Source organism: Abramis brama (assembly GCF_963993115.1).
Source record: "Abramis brama genome assembly, chromosome: 22".
NCBI lineage: Eukaryota > Metazoa > Chordata > Actinopteri > Cypriniformes > Leuciscidae > Abramis > Abramis brama.
The window spans coordinates 31,869,250-31,891,448 of record NC_139984.1 but is presented as its reverse complement, the minus strand read 5'-3'; the positions used below and the strand labels follow the sequence as shown (position 1 = coordinate 31,891,448).

General features: G+C 38.7%; 2 protein-coding genes across 3 annotated transcripts in view; both read left to right on the top strand.

Annotated features, from left to right (window-relative positions):
• Positions 1-5,255: 5,255 nt before the first annotated feature.
• On the top strand, positions 5,256-21,014 carry LOC311072946 (E3 ubiquitin-protein ligase TRIM39-like). Of its 2 annotated transcripts, XM_084098321.1 has the most exons (8): positions 5,257-5,365; positions 5,674-5,713; positions 5,840-6,396; positions 12,087-12,182; positions 13,794-14,027; positions 15,727-15,874; positions 18,281-18,307; positions 18,432-21,014. In XM_084098321.1, exons 3-8 carry the CDS (start codon positions 5,842-5,844, stop codon positions 18,980-18,982), a joined length of 1,611 nt encoding a protein of 536 aa, XP_083954447.1. In that variant the 5' UTR covers positions 5,257-5,365; positions 5,674-5,713; positions 5,840-5,841; the 3' UTR covers positions 18,983-21,014. The 2 variants fall into 2 exon arrangements, with proteins under 2 accessions (XP_083954446.1, XP_083954447.1); XM_084098320.1 differs by lacking the exon at positions 5,674-5,713 and having other exon boundaries at positions 5,256-5,365.
• Positions 5,258-22,199, top strand: part of LOC311072996 (E3 ubiquitin-protein ligase TRIM39-like) — a 60,382-nt gene continuing 43,440 nt past the window's right edge. Inside the window, exon 1 of the mRNA XM_084098391.1 lies at positions 5,258-5,365. The gene's annotated coding sequence lies outside the window, so the exon portion shown is untranslated. The remainder of the gene's footprint in view (positions 5,366-22,199) is intronic.

The window sequence follows — 22,199 nt, the reverse complement described above, 5'->3', positions numbered from 1 at the left end:
CCTCATCGCTCTGTTCTTCCTCAGCTGTGGTTTTTCTCCTCATCTTCATCATCTTCAGTGGCGTCTGCAGCATCTGCTGTTCTCCAGCGTTACAGTCTGAACCCAGAGACTCTGTGCAGGTTTGATCGGTGGATCCATGACTGTCACACACACACACACACACACACACACACACACACACACACACACACACACACACACACACTCTCCTGAGCGTCAGTGTAACAGAGTAAAGTGAGTCCTGTGTGTCTCTGGATCTGTGTGTGTTCAGAGAGTTGATCTCTGACGCTCCACTGAATCCTGTCCATCAGTCACACACACTCAAACCTCTTCCAGCTCCTGAGGAACACAGAATCACAGCGACTTTCAATAACAACTGTTCCTCTGAAGGAGACTATTTTAAAGAATAAAAAACTGTAAGCAGACTGGATGTAACATTTATAGATATGTCAAAATAGCAGTAGAGACCATGGAGCCGTTCTCAGTCACTAATGTCTGACAGTAATGCTGGAAGCTTCTCGTTGTTCTAGTAATACTTACAATATATCACGTTTATTTTACATTATAAACATTGCAGTCAGAATCTGCAGTCATATCAAGATATTTGAATTGTGAGAATCGAATCAATGAATCAACTTGATTAGTTCATTAGTCAGCAGAAAGAAAGGGGAAAAAAACGGGGGAAATACAAACAAACAGAGTTTCAGGTAATTCAGGTATTTAAGGATGAAGTGAATCTTTATCATGTACAAACCTCTCAATCCCTTCAGTTTCTGGTTTCTCTCCATCATCTTTACCTCCAGTGACGCCTTCTCTTTCTTCAGCTGACAGATTTCTGTGATGAAACTATCTCATACATATATTATCTCCATTTAACAGGTTTACATTTTAAACATGCTATTCTCAAACTTCTACTGGTTTCTTCTGAATCTGTGAGCACTGTGTGAACTCCTTTCAAAAGTGAGCTGCTGCTGCTTCGTTTCGTTTACAGTGGATATTAAACCACTAAACAGTGCATTAGCGCCACCTATTGGCAGTATATGGACCAGAAAACACCCTTCATCTCTTCATATCCACACTGAGGCTCATATTTGAAATATGTTTATAGATATATGTTTTATCCCAGCAAACATGCCAGTGTGGGCCCACTGAGGGTAAGTGTGGGTTTTCTGTGGGACAGTGTGGGCAAACCCTTTGGGCAAACCCTTTGGGGCCCCATGTGGGCTTTCTGTGGGCAAGCCCACAGTGGGCTTTCCCAAAGAAAACCCACACGGGCCCCTAGTGGGTTAGCCCATGCGGGGCCCATAGCAGTTTTGCCCATTTGGGCCCCCATTAGGATTTACTGTGGGCAACCCACTGTGGGACTGTCCACAGAAAGCCCACATGGGGCCCCAAAGGGTTTGCCCATGCGGGGCCCATAGTAGTTTTACCCATTTGGGCCCCCATTAGGATTTACTGTGGGCAACCCACTGTGGGACTGTCCACAGAAAAACCCATACGGGCCCCCAGTGGATTAGCCCATACGGGGCCCATAGCTGTTTTTCACTGTGGGGCCACCATGAGGGTTTACTGTGGGCAACCTACCATAACAGTACAGTTAAATCATTGTTTTAAGATTAGAAGCTCAGGGTTAATCAAACTATTTTAACGATCCCGTAAAATGTCATAAATGTTATTTCATTCAACAGTCCATCCCATACTTAACTAAAACTGCACACAGTCAACAAGATAGCAAGACAAGTACTATCTTTACCTGTTTGCTTGTTGCAGCTGTTCCCAGACAGACTGATAAAGTCAGACAGACCACCCAGTTAACACAGAACGTTCCCCTAACGTTAGTTTTTGGTTCCCGTTTGGTTATTTTTTGGGGAACCAAATACTAACGTTAGGGGAACGTTCTTTTTTGGTTTTATTTTTATGTAACCATAAAATAACGTTCCCAGAACGTTGCTGGGTGGTTACTTTTAAATAACCTAAAAATAACTTATAGAGAACGTTCCCTAATGGTTATTTTAAAGTTATTATTTTGCAACCATACATCAACGTTCCCAGAACGTTGCTGGAAGGTTATTTTTTGAAAAACCTAAAAGTAACTTATAGAGAACGTTCCCTAATGGTTATTTTAAAATTATTATGTTGCATAATTGAATGGAATCAATTGTAAGACTTAGTACCACATACTGTCACTGAACGGCACATCAGGGACCAAATGCTGCGTATTATATCTGCAGGCTGTCATGTCTTATAAAGGTACAGACAGAGAGTTATAAAATAGGCAACTATGAAAATCTGGACAAAATAATACAAATAAAGAAACTATGTCATTAAGAGTGGAACACCATGTACTCAGCTCACTGGTTATAATTAAACAGGTTTTATTAAAATAGGAACAAATGGAACAGACCAAAGTTTTCAAGGTATTTTATCTGATTATCAAATAATTCCCTCCATCAATTCTACGTTTATGTAAATGCTGCGTGACTTTTACGTGTTTTAATGGGAGCGCGCGCTGAACATTCGAGTTGCATTTGAACTGGAGCGGAGGGCGTTACCATGGAAACGGGACGACAGCTCAACTGACATAAGCAGTGACTCCGTCTCTCACTGTTGTTTTCACTACTTTCAGGTAATTTTAGTCCCCAAACTTACACAAATAGTTCATACAAATGCTTCTGACACATTCTTTCATGTAAATGACACGCTTCCGTTGAATATTTACTTTATAGAAATGATTTAGTGTCTTCAGGAAAAGTCCGCTAGCATCTCAACCGTTAAGTTAACGGTAACTGTTACTAGCTAGAGCTAACGTTAGGTTAACTTGAACTGTAATTTAGGCATTTAATCACATTTTTGAAATGAGATGTTCCTCACCCCCTGAACAAATACTGTATTTGAAATGTTGTTTGTCTCTTATCAGTATTTATTGCCGTCTAATCCTGATTGCAGAATTGAGCTCCAACCCCAGTTAAAGCAGACCTGAACCAGTTGATCGAGGTCTTCAGGATCAGCAGACACTACAGACAGGCTGGAGCTAAACTCCTCCATGACCAGGACTGGACACCACTGCTGTAAGTGATCAATCTAGTCATGTTCAGAACATTTTGCAGGTGATCTCAGCTCTGGCCCTTGAGGACCACTGTCCTGCAGACTTTAGCACCAACCCTGGTCCAGCACGCCTGGACAAGCTAATCAAGCTCTTTTGGTTAAAAGAGCAAGTGAGATTGATCAGGTCTGGACATAAACTGCAAGACAGTGCACTTCGAGGACCAGAGTTGAGAACTCCTGACATATTAATTAGTCAATAATCACTGATGAAAAAATAATCATTTTTATTTGTATAGATTTATGTAATATTTGACTAATATTCAGTTGTCTTCTCTCTTTTTTCCTTAATTGTGATGTGTGTCAAACAGCTAAATAAACCCAAAAGAGAGCCACTCAGGCACAGGTCACTCTTTTTCTGTGTAAGTACATTTTTGACTGTCACATTCCCTCTATTTGTTTAAAATAAAAATGACATATTCAGGCTGCAAGTTAAAGCTATCAATGATTTATTGATAAAGACATTAAAAAGATTGTTCTTCATGTTGTTCCAAACATGTATTATTTACTTTTTCTGTGGAATGCAAAAGAAGATGTTGAATTATGTTTAATCTGTTGTGTTCATACAATGAAAATCCCATTGGATCCCATTGACTTTTATGTTAACATTTCAATTGTTGTTGTTTTTTTCTCACTTTAGATGCTGACACAAAAAACAGCCAGGCCGCAGCATCCGAAGGGGTTGATCCTGATCCTGTTAAATCATAATGCAAGAGACTGAGATGGTGGAAGGAGCAGAAGAACCAGAAGACTTGAGATCTGGCAAAGATCTTCTGGTATCCGAGGGGATTGATTTATTTTATTAGAGGATTCATAATGCACCAATGTGTTGTGATGTGGTTTTATACGCTTTTTTTTGTTTTGACTTTTTTTTTTTTTTACTCAAAATCTATTTAAAATAAATGCTGCTCTTTTGACAGTTCTGTTCAAACGTTCCTGAATTTTTTTTTACGATTTACATGCTGACGACTGGATGCTGGCTACTGTAATAAATTATTAACATAAATTTTTAACATCCCAGGAATAATTACTTTGTAAAATAGATTTAAGTTGCAACAATATTTCAGAATATTACTCTTTTTAATGTATTTATTAAATAAATGCAGCTTTGATGAAATGAAGGGATTTCTTTCAAAAGTATTTAAAAAAATTTACTGGCCCCAAACTTTTGAACGGTAATGTATTGTGTATATATATATTTTACATGACTGTGAATAAATGAAATTATTTGAAACATATGACTTCTAATGTACTACTTCGACTTTCAACAAGTGCAATTATTTTGCATGTATTGTGGCAAATGTAAAGTACAACCAAACAAATCTTGTTGTTTGTTAAGGCCACAAAGTATATTACAACACATCTTTGCATTGTCCGCAGTATGCCCACACTTTTCCCAGTGTACCCACAGCATGCCCACAGTATACCCACACTTTGCTGTGGGCCCACAACTGGCCCCAATGGGGGCCCACTCTACTAGTGTGGGCCAGCCCACAGTCAGCCCACACTTTGGGCTGTCCCGAAGGGGGCCCACATGTGCCCCGCATTTCACGCCGGTATCTGGGCCCACAGTGGGCTGCCCGCAAGGGCCCCATTCGGGCCCCAAAGGAGCATGTTTGCTGGGTAGCCTCCTGTGAGCTCTTTCTTTAGTGGTTTAAATCAGATTTCCCTCAGACGGACCGCCAAAATAACAGTTGAAATTTAAGTGTCTGAGATTCGCGCTTCAGGATTGTGACGTGTGAGTGCGCACTCGTGCAGTGGCCAGACGACGGTCAGCATTTTATCTCTATTATTATATGGGGTTGATTTTAAAAACAACTACCAATCTTTTTTTTTTTTCACCACGCCTTAATAATTTATTTTTAGTTACTAGAAAGCCTTTATATGTTTTATTGTTTTACCGATCCAGGAAATCAAGGCAAATTGCACTGAATAATATGTTTAGTAGTGTGTGCCTTTTCAAACAAACTTCAATTAAACTGTGATAACTTGATATTTGCCACTGCTCTATTCATAAAATTAAGGAACTGAACAAAACTACACATTCTAAAAGTTTCTTACACTGTTTACTCACTCATCATGGATGGATTAGGAACAGTTTCATATTTATGATTATGGGCGGAGCTACAGTATATGACATCACTGCATGTGTGTAAAGACTTCCGTGAAAGTGAAACTGAACATATGAACTGGAAGCTTCTTCAAACAACACTTCTTTTCCGAAACCCTGAAATTAACGATCAAATCTGACATTCACTCACAGGTAATGTAAGTTCACTGGTTTAATAACATGATGAAGTACAAGATCGTTTATAAAATTAAAGTATGTGTTCATACAACATTTATCAGAATCAGGAAGTATTGCAGACAGAATAAACAAAGTTCAATGAAAACCATAACTCTATTAAACAGAAATGACTCTTGGTGGTTACAGATGTTTATTTAGTAAGTTATCTGCTTGAAAAATTACAGTTCCACTCATTTTCTGTGTTGTTGTTTTTATAAATCTCATGATTGTATTAAAATGTTGTGAAAACCTGTTAAATTTGCTGTACTGTGTTTTTTCCCTAGTTTAGTGTCTGTATTTAGTTTCTTCAGATTTTTTCTACAGGTATTTAACATGCAACATCCATAGCCTAATTTACTCAGTACATATAATTATCAAAATTGCTCTCTTCAGGAATGTAGAAGATATATTGACATTATTTATCTTATTACTACTTACTTATCTTTTCAGCCATGGCGTCCTCCAGTGGTCCAGCACTAAATGAGGAGCTCCAGTGCTCCATCTGTCTGGAAGTGTTCACTGATCCAGTCACCACTCCATGTGGACACAACTTCTGCAGAACCTGCCTGAGCGAGTGCTGGACGGACACACAGACCTGCTTCTGTCCACTCTGTAAAGAAACATTCAGCAAAAGACCTGATCTCAAGATTAATACAACACTCAGAGAGGTTGTGCAACACTTTAAGGAGAAGCTCAATCCAGGAGAATCTGAAGTGTTCTGTGACGTCTGTGGTGAAAGAAAGCAGAAAGCAGTGAAGACCTGCCTGACATGTCCAAGCTCTTACTGTGAGACTCATCTGGAGCCTCATCGCAGAGTCCCACGTCTAAAGAAACACAAACTCATCAATCCTGTGGAAAATCTGGAGGATTATATATGCCAGAAACACGAGAGACCTCTGGAGCTGTTCTGTAGAGATGATCAGACGTGTGTTTGTCTTTTCTGCACTGAAGGAGAACACAGGACTCACAACACTGTTCCTATAGAGGAGGAGAGTCGAGAGAAGAAGGTAAAGAGTTACAAACAAAGCACTTTAAACACCCCATGAAATTCAATTCCCTATCAGTCACATTCGACGTTACATCATACTGAACTGACGAATAGGGATCTCGCCTGAGAGCCCAATCACCATCGAGTGGTAACAGAACAAGCCAATGCACATTGGCGAAAGAGATTTGCATCTCAAGCCACTTCCAGCTTCCAGTTATATTAGGTAGCGTGCAAACTCACACATTAAGCTTTTGCTTCGGAACAGAGCAGATGTTTCACTCTGCTCTTCAATCATCGTTCAGTGAGTGAGTTGTTCCTTTGTTGGTGTGACTCTCCTGCCGGGTGCATCCCCGCGGTCCCATGGAGGACCCAGCATCTCATTCAGGGCTCCTGCAGAGGACCGGATGTCGATCGCTGCATCTGAGGGCTGGTTTGAGTCCTCTGGAGATGAAGATTCGACTGCGCTGCCCCCTTCGCGGAGAGTAGCATTGTTCGAGTCCGACCCAGAGTTGACTGCCATGATTTCACAGGCCGCTGCAAGCATTGGACTGACGATGTCCAAGCTAGTGGTCCAGGAACGCCATCTCTGGCTGAAACTGGCTGAGATGAAGGAAGTCGACAAAGTTCACTTTCTTAACTCCCCCATCTCCTAGGCCAGCCTCTTTGGCGATTCTGTCGAGAACTTTGCCCAGCAGTTCTCGGCAGTAAAAAAGCAGACAAGGGCGATCAAACACATCCTGCCCCCTGGCGGGATGCTGCTGTTGTCTGCGGTTCAAGGACGCAATGCCTTCTCACGCATCTCCAGCCTCTCCTTTACGGGAACTGTGGAGCCAGGTAAGTGTGCCACCACACTTACGGCCCCCACAGCCTTAGTACCTCAGTGGCAGATAAGTCTGCTCCTGTGCTGCATGCGGAGATCGCAGTCTAACTGAATCAAGATTCCGTTCAAGATGCTGACACAGAAATGCATCCTCATGTGCGTTCGCCACCAAGATTGGTTTGCAGTGATCAACCTGAAGGACACATACTTATCTCAACGTATCTCGACGACTGACTAATTCTGGCTATAGTCGCGAGATCAGTTATGCGAACACAGGGACCTGGTGCTCAAGCACCTCAGACGCTTGGGTCTTCGGGTCAACTGGGAAAATATCAAACTCTCCCCCATCCAGAGAATCTCTTTTCTCGGTATGGAGTTGGACTTGGTTGACATGACTGCGCGTCTCACAAACGAGTGCGCACAGTCAGTGGTGAACTGCTTGAATTTGTTCAGGAGCAGTACAGCAGTTCCATTGAAACCATTTAAGAGGCTCCGGGGACATATGGCATCCGCAGCCGCAGTAATGCCGCTCGGATTGCTTCATATGAGACCGCTTCAGCACTGGCTTCACAACCGGGTACACGTAGAAATCACTCTGATCTGTCACCGTACTTTCAGCCCGTGGTTGGACCATGCTTTTCTAAAGACAAGAGTTTCCCTAGAACAAGTGTTCAGGCATGTTGTTGTGTCAACAGATGCCTCGAGCACGGGTTGGGATGCTGTATACGACGGGCACGCAGCCTTGGGTTCCTGGGCAGGACCACAACTGCAATGGCATATCAATTGCCTCGAGTTGCTGTACTGTTGGCCAGTTTCTGTCGTTGCTGCGGGGCAAACATTTTGCTGTTGTTTAACCCTCTGGGGTCTGAGGTGTTTTCTGGGCCTTGGAGGTGTTCTGACATGCTCTGACATTTGTGCTTATTTCTGTTACTTGTGACATTTTCATGGCTAAAGTCTAATTACACTGTATTCAGCACAAACTCTGCTACAATAATATATCAGCAGCATGTGTGTAAAAGTTTGTAGTTTTGAGATAATGACATGCGTGGTTTGTGAAAATACAAAAAAAAATTCTCACTGAAATAAGGTCATGAAACCCATACTGATTATTTCTTCACAAGACTTTTGAAAATTGTATGACGTAGCCTAGAATATTTGCTCTAAAACTATGTGAAAATCACCCTGACTGCTCATTCAGATAAGACAATATATTGATTTAAAATTTTTACGACGTGTTTTGTGTGACAAAGCTTTATGCGGGAGCTCATTAATATGTAAGCTTTTCACACCTGAGAAAGACAAAGACCCTCCCCTAACGGCCCTATTAGGAGCTATCAGGCCCTATCATTCTGAGCAACCTTGCACAAAGAATGAGGAGATTTAAAAAAGAATGGCTTTTTGATTGTTTGGATTTATTTACAACACGACATAATCCAAAGATACAAATGACAAAAAAGCACTTATTGAAAACAATGATCCAAAGACAGAGACCTTTGTGCCATTCCTAAAAACATTGTACATACCTTTAATTTCCAAGGTGTTTGATTTTCACTTTACCATGTTCATGTACAGAGACTCATGTGAATGTTGAAGTCAGCAGGAGTGGCATCTGGGCCCTTAAAAAAAAAAAAAAGTGAACATACTGATATCAAGAGAAACTATAGGCCTGCACGATTTTGGGAATAAATTTTAGATTTTTCTGGTTAAAATTGCTTTTTAAAATTCACAGAATACACACATACAGACACACACATAAATGTTTCCAACAATATATAATATAATGAACACCAGGTTTGTTGTGCCTTGTAGGCATAGGCTATGCGCAGTGCTGCATAAAATAATAATAACAATAACCATAGCAGCCTATAAATCTTCCAAAATATTTCAGTAACAACTAAGCTAGAGAAAAATATATTGATTATCATGTTACTTCAAATGTTTCCATTCGTTATGATGATATGAAATGAGATAATAGTAAAAACATGAAGCCGTTTGGTGCTTTTCAAACGCGATAGCGATCCAAAATATGATACATTCAAATGCGATCGCGCTCAAATATAAAACATTATGGTTACCATATACATATCTACATTTGGCAGATATCCACAAACACAGTAACAGTAAACACGGGTCTAAATATTATAATATTCACCATATATCTAGCAACAGTTCAACTGCAATGTGAAATTTATGCAACAATAACAAACTAATATGTAAGAATTTCTTACCTTACATCTTTCTTGTCTTCAAATCGCGTTCTTCTTCTTCTGAGGTAATTCCAATGTAAGCTCACGGCGCGTCTTTCAAACTCAACGAAAAGCAGAGACTTGTGAAGTGTTTTGGTGTTTTGTTTTTGAGGTAACGAGCGTGTTCACGTTCCATGTGGAGATTTGCATGTGAATATCTTTTGCGCGAGTGGGCGTGTTCAAATTAAAAATAATTAGGAAGCGTTTGAGAAGCTGGACATCTTGTTGGTTTTATACAAATTACTTAAACAGAGAATATTTGTTTTCAGTTTGAATCCAATCATTTAAAAGTACACACTTAAATGTTTATAAAGGTATATGACTCATAAATGTGTGACAAGTATTCACTGAGTTTTGTTTCAGTTTATAGACGTGCTCAAGAAAAAAAAGTTCACCGCGACGGAGAGGCAGAACGCACACCCTGTTTATTTTCTTTATTTTACAAAAGCACAATGTTTTGATTTGATTGTAAGTGGACACATACAAAAGTAAAAATATCACAGATTCTTTTTTTATATTTCTTTTTTCTGTATGACCATAAATGACGGAGTAATTTAAGTTTATAGTGCTACAATGTGAAGAAAATCCGGCAAAACGCACCGGCGCGTTTGCCGACCTCAGAGGGTTAAGGGGAATAAAACAACAAGCTGGCCCCGGGGCCTACACAAGTATCCGTTTCCCCCAGTGAGCCTGCTCGCACAGACACTGTTCAAGGTCAGGGAGGATGAGGAGCAGGTTGCAACTTACTGGTCCACCCGGACCCGGTTCACAGAGCTCATGCTCCTCAAAACAGCCCCTCCTTGGTGGATCCTACTGAGGAAGGAGCTGCTTTCTTAGGGATGGGGGACCCGTGTCCAGACCTCTGGAACCTTCACATGTAGCCTCTGGACAGGACGCGGAGGACTTAAGTGGCTTACCTCCAGCAGTAGTTGACACTATCACTTCAGCTAGAGCCCCCTCAACGAGGCGTGCTTATGCTTTTAAGTGGAGCCCCTTTGTTGATTGGTGTTCTTCTCGCAGGGAAGACTCCCGTAGATGTCCTGCAAAAAGGGTTGGAGCGAAGGCTGTCTCCCTCCACTCTGAAAATGTATGTTGCCGCTATCACCGTACATCACAACGCAGTAGACAGTAAGTCTCTTGGGAAACACAACTTGGTCACAGATTCCTGAGAGGCACCAGGAGGTTGAATCCTCCTCAGCCATACCTCATCCCCTCTTGGGACATCTCTCTGGTCTTAACGGCCCTACAGAGAGCATCTTTTGAGCCCTTGCAGTCAGTAGAGATCTAAAGACAGTGCTCCTGACTTCATTCACATCCATTAAGAGGGTGGGGGACCTGCAGGCATTTTCGGTCAGCGAAGCCTGCCTGGAATACGGGCCAGCCAACTATCACAGAGCTTCAGAACCTCAGAACAGCTCTTTGTATGCAATGGAAACAGAATGGAAAGGCTGTCTCCAAGCAGAGGTTGGCCCACTGGAAAGTGGATGGCAATGTCTTGGCTTACCAATCCCAAGGCGAGCTGTGCCCCCTTGGAGTGAGAGCTCACTCGACACGGAGGGTTACTTCCTCCTAGGCGTTGGTGCACGGCACCTCTCTGGCAGACATATGCAGAGCTGCAGGCTAGGCAAAACCTAAATGGAGCCAGTTTCTTCCCATGTGTTGGGTACAAACAGGTAATATGCGGATAGGCTGGCTCTGTGTCTTGCTTGCTGCACCATTCCCCTCTGAGGACGGGATACAAGCGCCTATTCTGCTCCTCAGGTGAGTTCCCTCAACAGTTAAACTTTGGAGAAGTTCCTTCAGCATCCTTGGCAGTCAGGATGTGGTCTCTGTAGTATTCCTTTCTGGTTGGAATAGGCACACTTTCCCAGTGTTATCAAGTAGTCTCATTGTATAGGGTCAGAAGGAACACCAGTGATTGACATTCTCTGTGCAAAGCTCTGTCCTTTCTTCTGCCCCAACAGGTGCAGGGATACTAGGCAGCTTACTCAAGGCAGCTGTTGTGGCACTTTCCATAGGGATCCCAATACGTCAGTTCAGTCCGATGTAGCATCGAACATGACTGACTGATAAGGAATGTCTAGGTTACAGATGTAACCCTCGTTCCCGGAAGGAGGGAACAGAAACTTTACATCCCATCGCCCCAACTCCTGTACCTCCGCTGAAACGGCCAGGACCCCGTCTCGGCTCTTCAGCAGAAAACTTAATGTGTGAGTTTGCACGCTGCCTTATATACCCGGAAGCGGGGACTGGCTTGCGATGCAAATCTCACTCGCATTGTGCATTGACCTGTTCTGTTACCACTCAAAGGCTCTCAGACGAGATCCCAATACATCAGTTCAGTCCAACGTAAAGTCTCGGTTCCCTCCTTCAGGGAATGGGTGTTTCATTAGTTACCTAGATGTTTTCTTTCCTGTGTCCTGAAGAACCTGTCCTTTTAAAAAAAGAAAAACAGCTTAATCCAATAGTGTTTCATTACATCTGATAAAAGCTCATTTTGTTACCCTCAAAACTGTCAGACATGAATTAAAAGATTCAAAACTATAATTTTAAATGTTTATTTTTAATTTTTTTTATAAGACAGTCAGAAGATGGAAAGCTATATTCAGTGATAAATGTGTCTGTGTATTTCTCTGTATGTAGAATCAGCTGGTTCAGACACAGATAGACGTTCATCAGATGATCCAGGACAGAATGAAGAAGATTCAAGAGATCCAGCACTCAGTAGAGCTGAGAAAGGTTTGTGCTTCGATCAACCCGAGTTGATATGGTCGTTTCACTCATGGTCATTTCCGATCCCCTTCTCCCATTTCACTTTCTGTTCACTCTCTAACTATCATAGCAAAAAATGCATTTCATCATCATAATATTTCAATCTAATTAATAAAGGTGTTTTATTAAATTGTGAGTTCTGCCATCATCTAGTAACCCTCATGTGTTATTTTAATGCAGAGTTCACACTGCACGATTTTCAAAGTAGTCGGGTCACTGTTCTTTTCACACTGCATGACTATCTGGGGAATCATTCAGTTGCTTTCAGTATATGTTCACACTGTACGATGCATCGGTGACAGGAGGTTTCACTTTGGATAAATTTAGAAAAGAAAGAATCGCTGACAACTTCTGTCTGGTCCGCAAACTACGTTTCACAACCAAACACACGCGAGAAGTGAAAAGGCAACATAACGCAAGATCATGCGTGCGTTTGAAATTGTTATTAAAAATGATAGCCTGCAAGAAGGTTGCGATCCAAATTGTCTGTGCGCTGATTTGCAGCAAAAAGGAGAAAAAAAACAGATTATGCTGGATGAAATGTTTGGGGAGGCGAGGGGAGCAAGGATTGTGTTTCTGCAAAGAGAGTTGGGGGTAAATAAATCATTTTACAATGTGCCGCTGTTGCTGCTGGTCAAGCAAATGTTTGCTTTTTTCTGTTTGATATAATTGCAAATATATCTATTAAAATAATATCCTGGTCTATAATTCCTCCCTGAACATCCCACTGTCCTGTTTCTTGCTCTCTCTCATTGGCTGTAGGTCTTCGTGGATTGTAGTTTTCAGTCAGAACACATTCACACAGCAGGATTGTGAATCACCAACAGGTCCAGATATTTAGCATGTCAAATATCTCATGCGTTGGTGGCTCATCTGCGATTCTCTCAGATCGCATCTTTGATAATTCACACTGTGTGATTGTCACTAACGTGAACTAGCACTGATTTGCCTATGATTTCGGGCATTTGTCGGCGATCTCACAAAACCTGTCGATGAGCGAAAATCGGACCTAAAATTGTTCAGTGTGAACTCGTCATTATTTCCACAGAAGATGAAGACGATGATTCAATAACATAAGATTTAATATGATACTTTGAATAAACAGCCAATATGTGAGACAGTCTGCTGTGCACAAATAATAACCGACAAATGAACAGAACCAAGGAAGGAACTTAAATATACAGAGATGATTAACTAGAAGACGACCAGCTGTGATGATTAGTGTTAATGTCCATAGTAACTGATGAGTGGCAGAAAATGAGAACAAGGAACACAAGTGACGAATGAAATCAAATTGAGAATCCATGAAAACAGAAACAGAACATAACGGTGACATCATGATGCTCCAAAACACATATGATTTTTTCCTATAGAGCACAAATCTGTTGTATGGAGTTCTATTGGAGTTCTTCAACAGCTCGTCCTCAAGAGTGCAAAACATTTATTTTGTTCCACTGAAAAACAAGTGATATAAGGTTAATTAAAGATGATAGAATTTTAATTCTGGGGTGAACTATCCCTTTAAATAATATGTGAATATTGAATAGATTGACTAATATAACTGCTCTCATTCATCAGAGAAACACAGAGGAAGAGAGATCCACCAGTGTTGAGATCTTCACTGATCTGATCCGCTCCATTGAGAGATGTCAGTCTGATCAGCTGAAGATGATGGAGGAACAGCAGAAAGCAGCAGAGAAACAGGCTGAAGATCTCATTAAAGAGCTGCATCAGGAAATCACTGAGCTGAAGAGGAGAAACACTGAGCTGGAGCAGCTCTCACACACTGACGATCATCTCCATCTCATACAGGTCTGTCAACAATTTTAAAGGACAAACTGTCTGTTCTTTAAGGTCCACCAAATTCTAAGATTCTTAGATAAGATGATTCATGATTTGGAAGATTCTTCCAAAAATCTAGATATTTTATTATTCTTTTTAACTCTTTACTTTAGATTGTACTTGTTCATTTGGATGCCAATGTTGTTCAGAGTCTTACACCGGGTGTTAACGTGAATCTCACGGTCATAAACTCATGATCATTAGTCAGAGCAGATGTTATGACTAATAATATTTAATAGGCTGCCCATGCTTGCCATTATTTAAATAGTAATTCCGTTTGGTCCCTTACAGTCGCCTATATAACAACTTAGTTAAAGCTCAAACAATAACCAGAGGTTATGGCTAATACTATGGGTTGAGGGTTGACATTACATGTTGCTTGCTATTATATAAAATGCATTTTTAGAATTACATTTAGCATACTAGCCCCCTATAGTGAATGCAACTATATAACAACTTAACTAAAATCAAGCAGTTAGTCAGACATCTAGAATCTCGCCTGATGTGCTGCATGCTCAATCTAACCTGAGATCTAGTATGTACTCAACCCTGGACACAGATTAGCAGAAACATGGATACAACAGTAGTACTAGATTCAATAATCTCAAATAAGTCAGGTAAATTTATAATGCCAATTACATAATTATGTCGAAGATAATCAATACAAAACAATACAAAATGCTCAGAAATAAAGAGTAAAATATGCATACCTGACATCTGAAAGATGCATAATGCTGAGTGTTTGGAAGACCTTCAGCATTACGGGCTGATCAGACTACAGAATCACCCTGAGCCTTTTGCAACATTTCTTTAAATACTCAGAACAAGACAAAACATCCTCCAAATGGAGGCACGAACTAACAATTGGAATTTGCATTAATCAAGATCCCAGACTTCGGTAGTTTAGACCTTATTGAGGAGAGAAGGTAATTTGCATGAAATACCCTGGTAAAGGGCTCTCCCTCCACAGCAAACAAAGTATTTCTAAACTCTCTAACTTGTAGCTTTTGGTCTATTTCTCTGGACCTTTGAACCAATCACACTGAGACATTTCAAATGAGACCAAACATGACTGTCAATTCACTTGCATTGACAGAACATTATATTTTTCATGTAATCATTCTGATTGAACTGAGTGAAGGGAAGAATGGGTGAAGGGAAGGGATAAATTGTGAAGGAAGGACAAGAGTGAAAGAAGCTTTCCCAAATATTCACTCTGTGGGGTGTGGAGACGGATGCCGGCATGTGTTTGTTTCTTGTGCTTGAGGATACGTTTACACGACACCGATATGCTGAAAATGGAGAAGAGTTTCCTTTGAGTTTTCCTTCGACTCCATTATCAAAATGATCCTCATTCACACGGATCCGAGAAAACGACTAAAAACCCTGTATTCTGCTGCCAGGCCATTAGATGGCGATGAAACACTATAGACTGAACATAAGACAATGCTTAATTTGCATATTTAAATATTTTAGAAATGTTTTGATAAAGAAAATATAAGCAATTCTTCATGTAATCAATCTACTAGGGGAAGTACGGTGATATCATCCATATCCATACAGAGGTTTTGCCTCAACTGTGTTAGAAAGCTCCTGTGTAAAACATATTGAATTAACTGCTTTAAAAATAATGATCATATTTAACAGTCTTCTCTCTCTCCTGCTGTAGATGAGCTCATCCCTGAACACTCGTCCACACACCAAGAACTGGACTGAGATCAGGATTGACTCTGATGTGAATGTGAACTCTCTGTGTAGAGCTCTGACTGAACTGAAGAAAACTCATGAGACACTGAATGAAAAACTCAGTCAAACTGGTATGTGAATATCAAATACAGTGTATTGATTTTTTTTGTTATTAACTTAGAAATTACTTTTTTCAAGGAATATAGTGGGTTGAATAAAAAGTTGATGATCACGACACTTATTTTATCTCAGTCTGCAAAAGATCACTGTTTGAAAAATATAAGCATAACATAACTTAAACTTGCCATGTTAGCATTAGACTGGTATGATAAAATCACTTACTAAACGTAGTCTATGTAAAGTTATATCCAAACTTTACCATAACCAGTTATTACAGTATTACTTTAACTTTAGAGACATGTAAGTGATATGATGTGACTATTCATGAACAAACACTAATACAAATCACTGTAAAAATTGTAACATGCTATTTAAAAAAAATACTATTTTAATGTAACAATATTACACATGATATTTTTTGAGAAGTTTTGAAGGCTTGATTTCTTTAATGAAATCTACCTGAATAAATAATGTAAAATCTCCTAAATTATTTAATATATATGACACAATGAGTTTAATATAATTTAATAATAATTTAATATTTTCTTTGTGAAATGTGTTTTTATTTTATTTAACTTGGCACTCAAAAGTGTGTGATTTTTAGTGAACGGAAATGACCTGTTTGAAATGGACTTGTATTGTATTTGACAGTATTAGACATTTAATATTCAACACTATTATTGATCTCCTGCATTGACACACTGTAAAAAATGTTACTGCTATTTACTTAAAAAAAATATGGTAACAATATTACACATACTATTTTTGAGTAGTTAAAGCTTGATTTCATTCATGGAATCTACCTGAATAAATCATGTAAAATGCCCTAATTTATTTAGACATAATGAATTAATTGTTTTTAGTGAAATGTGCTTTTTTATTTTAAGTATTTTTTATTCTCAAAATTGTGTGAAGTCAAGTGAATGGATATGACCTGTTTATATTTAACTTTGAGATATATTGTTTTATAATAAGACTGTATGCTCCTAGGACAGCACAGAATCAAACTTATTACTGCACTATCATTAGCAGAGTTATTGTTACATGTATAAAACAACATGCTTCAGAATATTTAAAAAAGCAGTTATTCACAACCTAACCATAAGCCCTACTCTTCTGCACAATGGTAACGATCAAAACTTTAACATAATAGAAACTCTTTCAAATGTCAAACATACCTGAACATTAAACATTAACAGATGTTTCCCTTTACTCAAAAACACATGAAATAACACTTTATTTCAATATTTACTCTCCATTTCCAGCCATGTGCAAAGCATGCTGGGAACAAACAATGGTGTCTCTAAATAAAACCGCATAAATGAGCTAATTCTCTTAAAATAAATAGGTAGCCCCTTTTCCTTAATTTTATGAGGTTTATCAGTTCCTCAATTCAAGCCTTAAAATTGTGTATGTTTCCTTAAAAAAAATAGGAAAATGCATCTCTTGGTGTTATTAGTGAAATGTTCTCAATATTTTCAACAAAAACTGAACCACAATTTTCTTAATAAAATATACATAATATTTTTAATGATCACCTCAATTTTTTTAATGAAAATTACAAGACGCATGATTCATTTTTTACAGTGCACCATTATATGAGAACTGAACTGAGCTGGACGATGACATCACTGTTTTCTCCAGAGCGGCTTTATATATAAATCAAATCAAAGAATTAACTTCAATGAACTTACTTAAGCTGGACTGTGATGCTATTTTCTTCTAGAAACAAATTTTGTTTCTTATTATCTCTGTAAAGCTGCTTTGAAACAATCTGTATTGTAAAAGCGCTGTATAAATGAAGGTGACTTGACTTTAAGTTATGTTGTAGAAGTAAAACACTGTATCTGCTCAGCACAGCACAATACACACTCTTGTTACTGCACTGCCATTAGCAAAGCTATTGCTTATTGAACAAAGCAACATATTATTAGTACATGCAGTTATTCATAACCAATCCATAAGCTCTACTCTTCAATGGAAACAATCAAAACATCAACATAACAGAAACTCTTTCACATGTCAAACATAACTGAACATTAAACATTACAGATGTTTCCCTTCACTCAAAAACACATAAAATAACACTTAATTTCAATATTTACTCTCTATTCCCAGCCATGTGCAAAGCATGCTGGGAACTAACAATGGTGTCTCTAAATTAAACTGCATAATTGAGCTAATTCTCTCAAAATAAATAGGTAGCCTTCTTTCCTTCATTTAATCAGGTTAATCAGTTCCTCAATTCAAGCCTCAAAACTGCTTAAGTTTCCTTAAAAAATAAGGAAAATGTATCTCATGGTTTTATTAGTGAAATGTTCTCATGCCACTGATGCTGCCAGTAGAGAGAAACTCACTGTTAACCTGAAATTACTGCTATAAATAATTCATCATTATATTGTCATCTGTGTCCACAGGGTTGAAGTTTGTGCAGAAGTTTGCAGGTACAGTGTGACTGACACCATTTTCTCTTTAATACAGTCACAGTACTGTGTTAAACTGTATTATATACTGTACATCTGAAACTGTTTGTTCTTAAGTTGATTGATAATGTCTGATCTGTCTCAGTGGATGTGACTCTGGATCCTGATACAGCAGATCCATATCTCATCCTGTCTGATGATGGAAAACAAGTCAGTGATGGACACATTGAGCAGGACGTCCCAGAAAACCCAAAAAGATTTGATAAGGGTTGTTGTGTTCTGGCAAAGCAGGGATTCAGTTCAGGGAGATTTTACTATGAGGTGCAGGTGAAGGGAAAGACTGAGTGGGATTTAGGAGTCGCCAGAGAATCCATTAACAGGAAGGGGACGATCACACTGAGTCCTGAGGATGGAGTCTGGACTGTGATTCTGAGGAATGAGAATGAATATGATGCTTGTGATGATCCACCTGTCCCTTTATCTCAGAGAGTGAAACCTGAGAAGGTTGGTGTATTTGTGGATTATGAGGAGGGTCTGGTCTCTTTTTATGACGTGGAGTCCAGATCTCATATCTACTCTTTCACTGGTCAGACTTTCACTGACAAACTCTATCCATATTTCAGCCCAGGCCTTAATGATGAAGGTGAAAACTCAAACCCACTGATCATCACTCCTGTCTCACCTTTAATGGATTAGAAAATGTAAATGAAAACCAAAAAAGATTTTGCACTAAACCACAATCAAGTAGATTTTACCAGAACACTTTATAATACAGTAATAAAGCACTTAAGTCATTTACAAACTGTAGTTAATACATTAATAAACTATATACAAATAGTGAGTTCTTCATTCATTTTCACTTTAATAAGTGTTTAATTTGCTCATATATAAAGAGTTAGATTATGCTTTGTTAACAATTTATTAATCCTAAAAAAGTTCTCACTTTACACTGTAAAAAATAAAAGGTGCCTGGAGGAACTTTTGGGGTTCTTCACTTCACCGGCGGAACCGTCTGCAGATCCTCTAGACACCCTTTAAAGGGTCGGTTCTCTGAGGAACCACACAGGTTTCCTGAGGAACTCTTATTTTAGTGTGTGGAACCGTGAAGTGTATTTTTATTTTTTATTAATTTCATGTTGTTACTATGCTTACCATTAACTTATATTGTAATAAACAAACTGGACCAAATACAAAAATAAGAATGGTTTATGACATATTTTAGATCCATTTAAATACATACACTTCTACACTTTTACACTTTTTTTTTAGAAAAAAAGCTAGTAATAGATTAATATCAATGAATAGAATACACAAAAATAGTATAATACACAATATGAATAATCAACCATGTATATACAATAGGCTATACAAGAAAAAACATCTCAACAAAATGAATGGAAACACATGTTCCATGTAATAAATCAATGTAAAAAAAGAATTGACATTAACATTTTGACTATCCTAATTAAAGATGTGCATCTTCACTTAACTTAAGTTTTGTTAAGCTTGTTAAGTCTGACGTCACTGTTTCCAAATCGAAAAGCTCTATCAGATGCAACAAACGATGCTAATTTACACTCATTGTGCTGTAATATTCCTGAAAATTATGATCCTAATTTTGATCTCTATACCGAAATCTCAGATGGTTAGCTATTTTGAAAAGCTTAAATGTGTGACTTGAATCATCAGTGCTCATTAATGGTTGTTGAGTATTCTCACTAGAAACAAGATAAAGGAAGTAGAAGTAGAGGCTTCGACCCGGAAACAGTATTCCTGTTACAACATGCAGAAAACATTTTCCATTATAACAGAGTTAAGGTGCAGTAAAATGATCTGTTGTTCTGTGAATTTTCACTGGTGAATTCCAGTCATTTCCATAAGAATCCACACGATCTACAAATTCGCGTGTGGTCAAAAATGTCACTAACACTGTAAACCCTAACGCTCAAAATAATGAATTGGTTTGAATAGGACAAACTTAAATTAAACTACTGTAGTTAGTTCAGTCAAATGAACTTTTATGAGTATTTAGCACTTTCTTTTTCTTTCAAGTTCACAGAACTGATATATTTTAAGTAATCTGAACTGTTTCATTGTTTTGAGTTTTATGAAATTATTTCTTTTAATTTAGACAAACTTAAGTTTAACGGAAACGACTGGGATCTCTATTTCCCAGCATGCTTTGCCAATGGCACTCGAAAGGGAGAGTAAATGCTAAAATTAAGTGTAATATAATGTTTGTTTGTTTTTGTGCAAGATTAATGTTAAGTGGCAGATTTAGTAGTGAGTAATGTTTTGTTATGCTAATTTAGAAGAATTTCTGTTAATGTTGGTTTTAGGATAGTTACCATCATGGTGACAAGTGGTGCATGCGGCTCGATTTGAGAGCAAAGAAAACCTTTATATTGCTGCACTCATACAGCAAGTGCTTCTGTATAACATACTATTATTAACATGTCTACAAACTCGTATGCTAGCAAACTAGCTTGTTAAAGCTAGCTAAGCTTATACTAATCAAATTGTTCACATTGAGATTGCATGAAGGTTTAAAGTTAAATGTATGAATTTGTATACTCAAACATTTCAAGTCAAGAACACTTAAAATATACAAGTACAAAATATAAATCTGCCAGTTCTGCTTACATAAAAGCTGCTGAATTAATTGCTAACTAATACTAAATCATTACTAAATAATATCTGAATGCCTTCACGTAGTAAAAGTTCTCCAGCAGGGCCGTGCACAGGGGGGTGGCCCGGTGGCTAGAGCCACTGCCCCTCTGCCCTCATCGACTGAGGTGCCCCTCTTCCCCACCCCTCTTCCCCACCGCTCAAAGCATTCCGCTGATTCCGCTAATCCGCTCCAGGTTTTCCCGCTCGCTCCGCAGCATCACTCACTCACACTGACAGTTCACGAAAGCTGTCGCATTAACAGGTAGGCTATGCAAGACAGTGGTTGAATCTGCGAAATTAGTCATTTGTTTTTGTTGTTTTTTGTATGTATGTCAGTAATGTTTTGCTCTTGGTCTTCTGGCTTCTGGCTCTTTCTACTAGTGCTAACAACTTGTAGGCTACAACCAGGGCTGGACTGGCTATCGGGCATACCGCGCACTTTCCCGGTGGGCCGACATGCTTTTTAAGCCGATACATCTCATAGTCGTACATTATTTTTATTAATATTATTTTTTCTTTTTCTTTTTAACGGCCCATAAAATGTGTACATCGGCGGCCCATTCGTTTTGTTTTGTTTTGCTTAATTGGCGGTGCTGGGTTTGTGCCGGTGTAATGCATTGGTCAGAAAAAGTCAGCATTAGGTTGTTTTTTTTTTCTTCTGACAGACCAGCCCATGAAACACGTAGATCAGCGGCCCATTGGTTCTTTTCTTGATTGACACTGGGCTGGGCCAATCACAACTTTAAACGAGTGAGCGAGCGTGCAGCAGTGTCAGTGTGTCAAAATAGTCAGCAAGATGGAGAAGCAAGCGCAAGAAACGCAAGGAATGTGCAGAAAAAAAGTATGAAAAAATAGAAACAGGCCCTTAAAGCAGACACTGTAAAATGTGTCAAAATATACACTAGGCTACCGTTCAAAAGTTTGGGGTCAGTAAGATTTTTTAATGTTTTTAAAAGAAGTATCTTCTGCTCACCAAGGCTGCATTTATTTGATAAAAAAACAAACAGTAATATTGTGAAATATTATGACAATTTAAAATGACTGTTTTCTATTTTAATATATTTTAAATTGTAATTTATTCCTGTGATCAAAGCTGAATGTTCAGCATCATTACTCCAGTCTTTAGTGTCACATGATGCTTCAGAAATCATTCTAATATGATGATTTGATGCTCAAGAAACATTCATTATTATTATCAATGTTGAAAACAGTTATTTACATTTTTTTTTTCCAAAATTCTTTG

Excerpts from the sequence above, each read along its gene's own strand:
- LOC311072946 (XM_084098320.1), top strand. The coding sequence starts at position 5,842 with ATGGCGTCCTCCAGTGGTCCAGCACTAAATGAGGAGCTCCAGTGCTCC. Across the intron at positions 14,028-15,726 it reads ATCATCTCCATCTCATACAG|ATGAGCTCATCCCTGAACAC; the intron begins GTCTGTCAACAA and ends CTCCTGCTGTAG. Across the intron at positions 18,308-18,431 it reads GTTTGTGCAGAAGTTTGCAG|TGGATGTGACTCTGGATCCT; the intron begins GTACAGTGTGAC and ends GATCTGTCTCAG.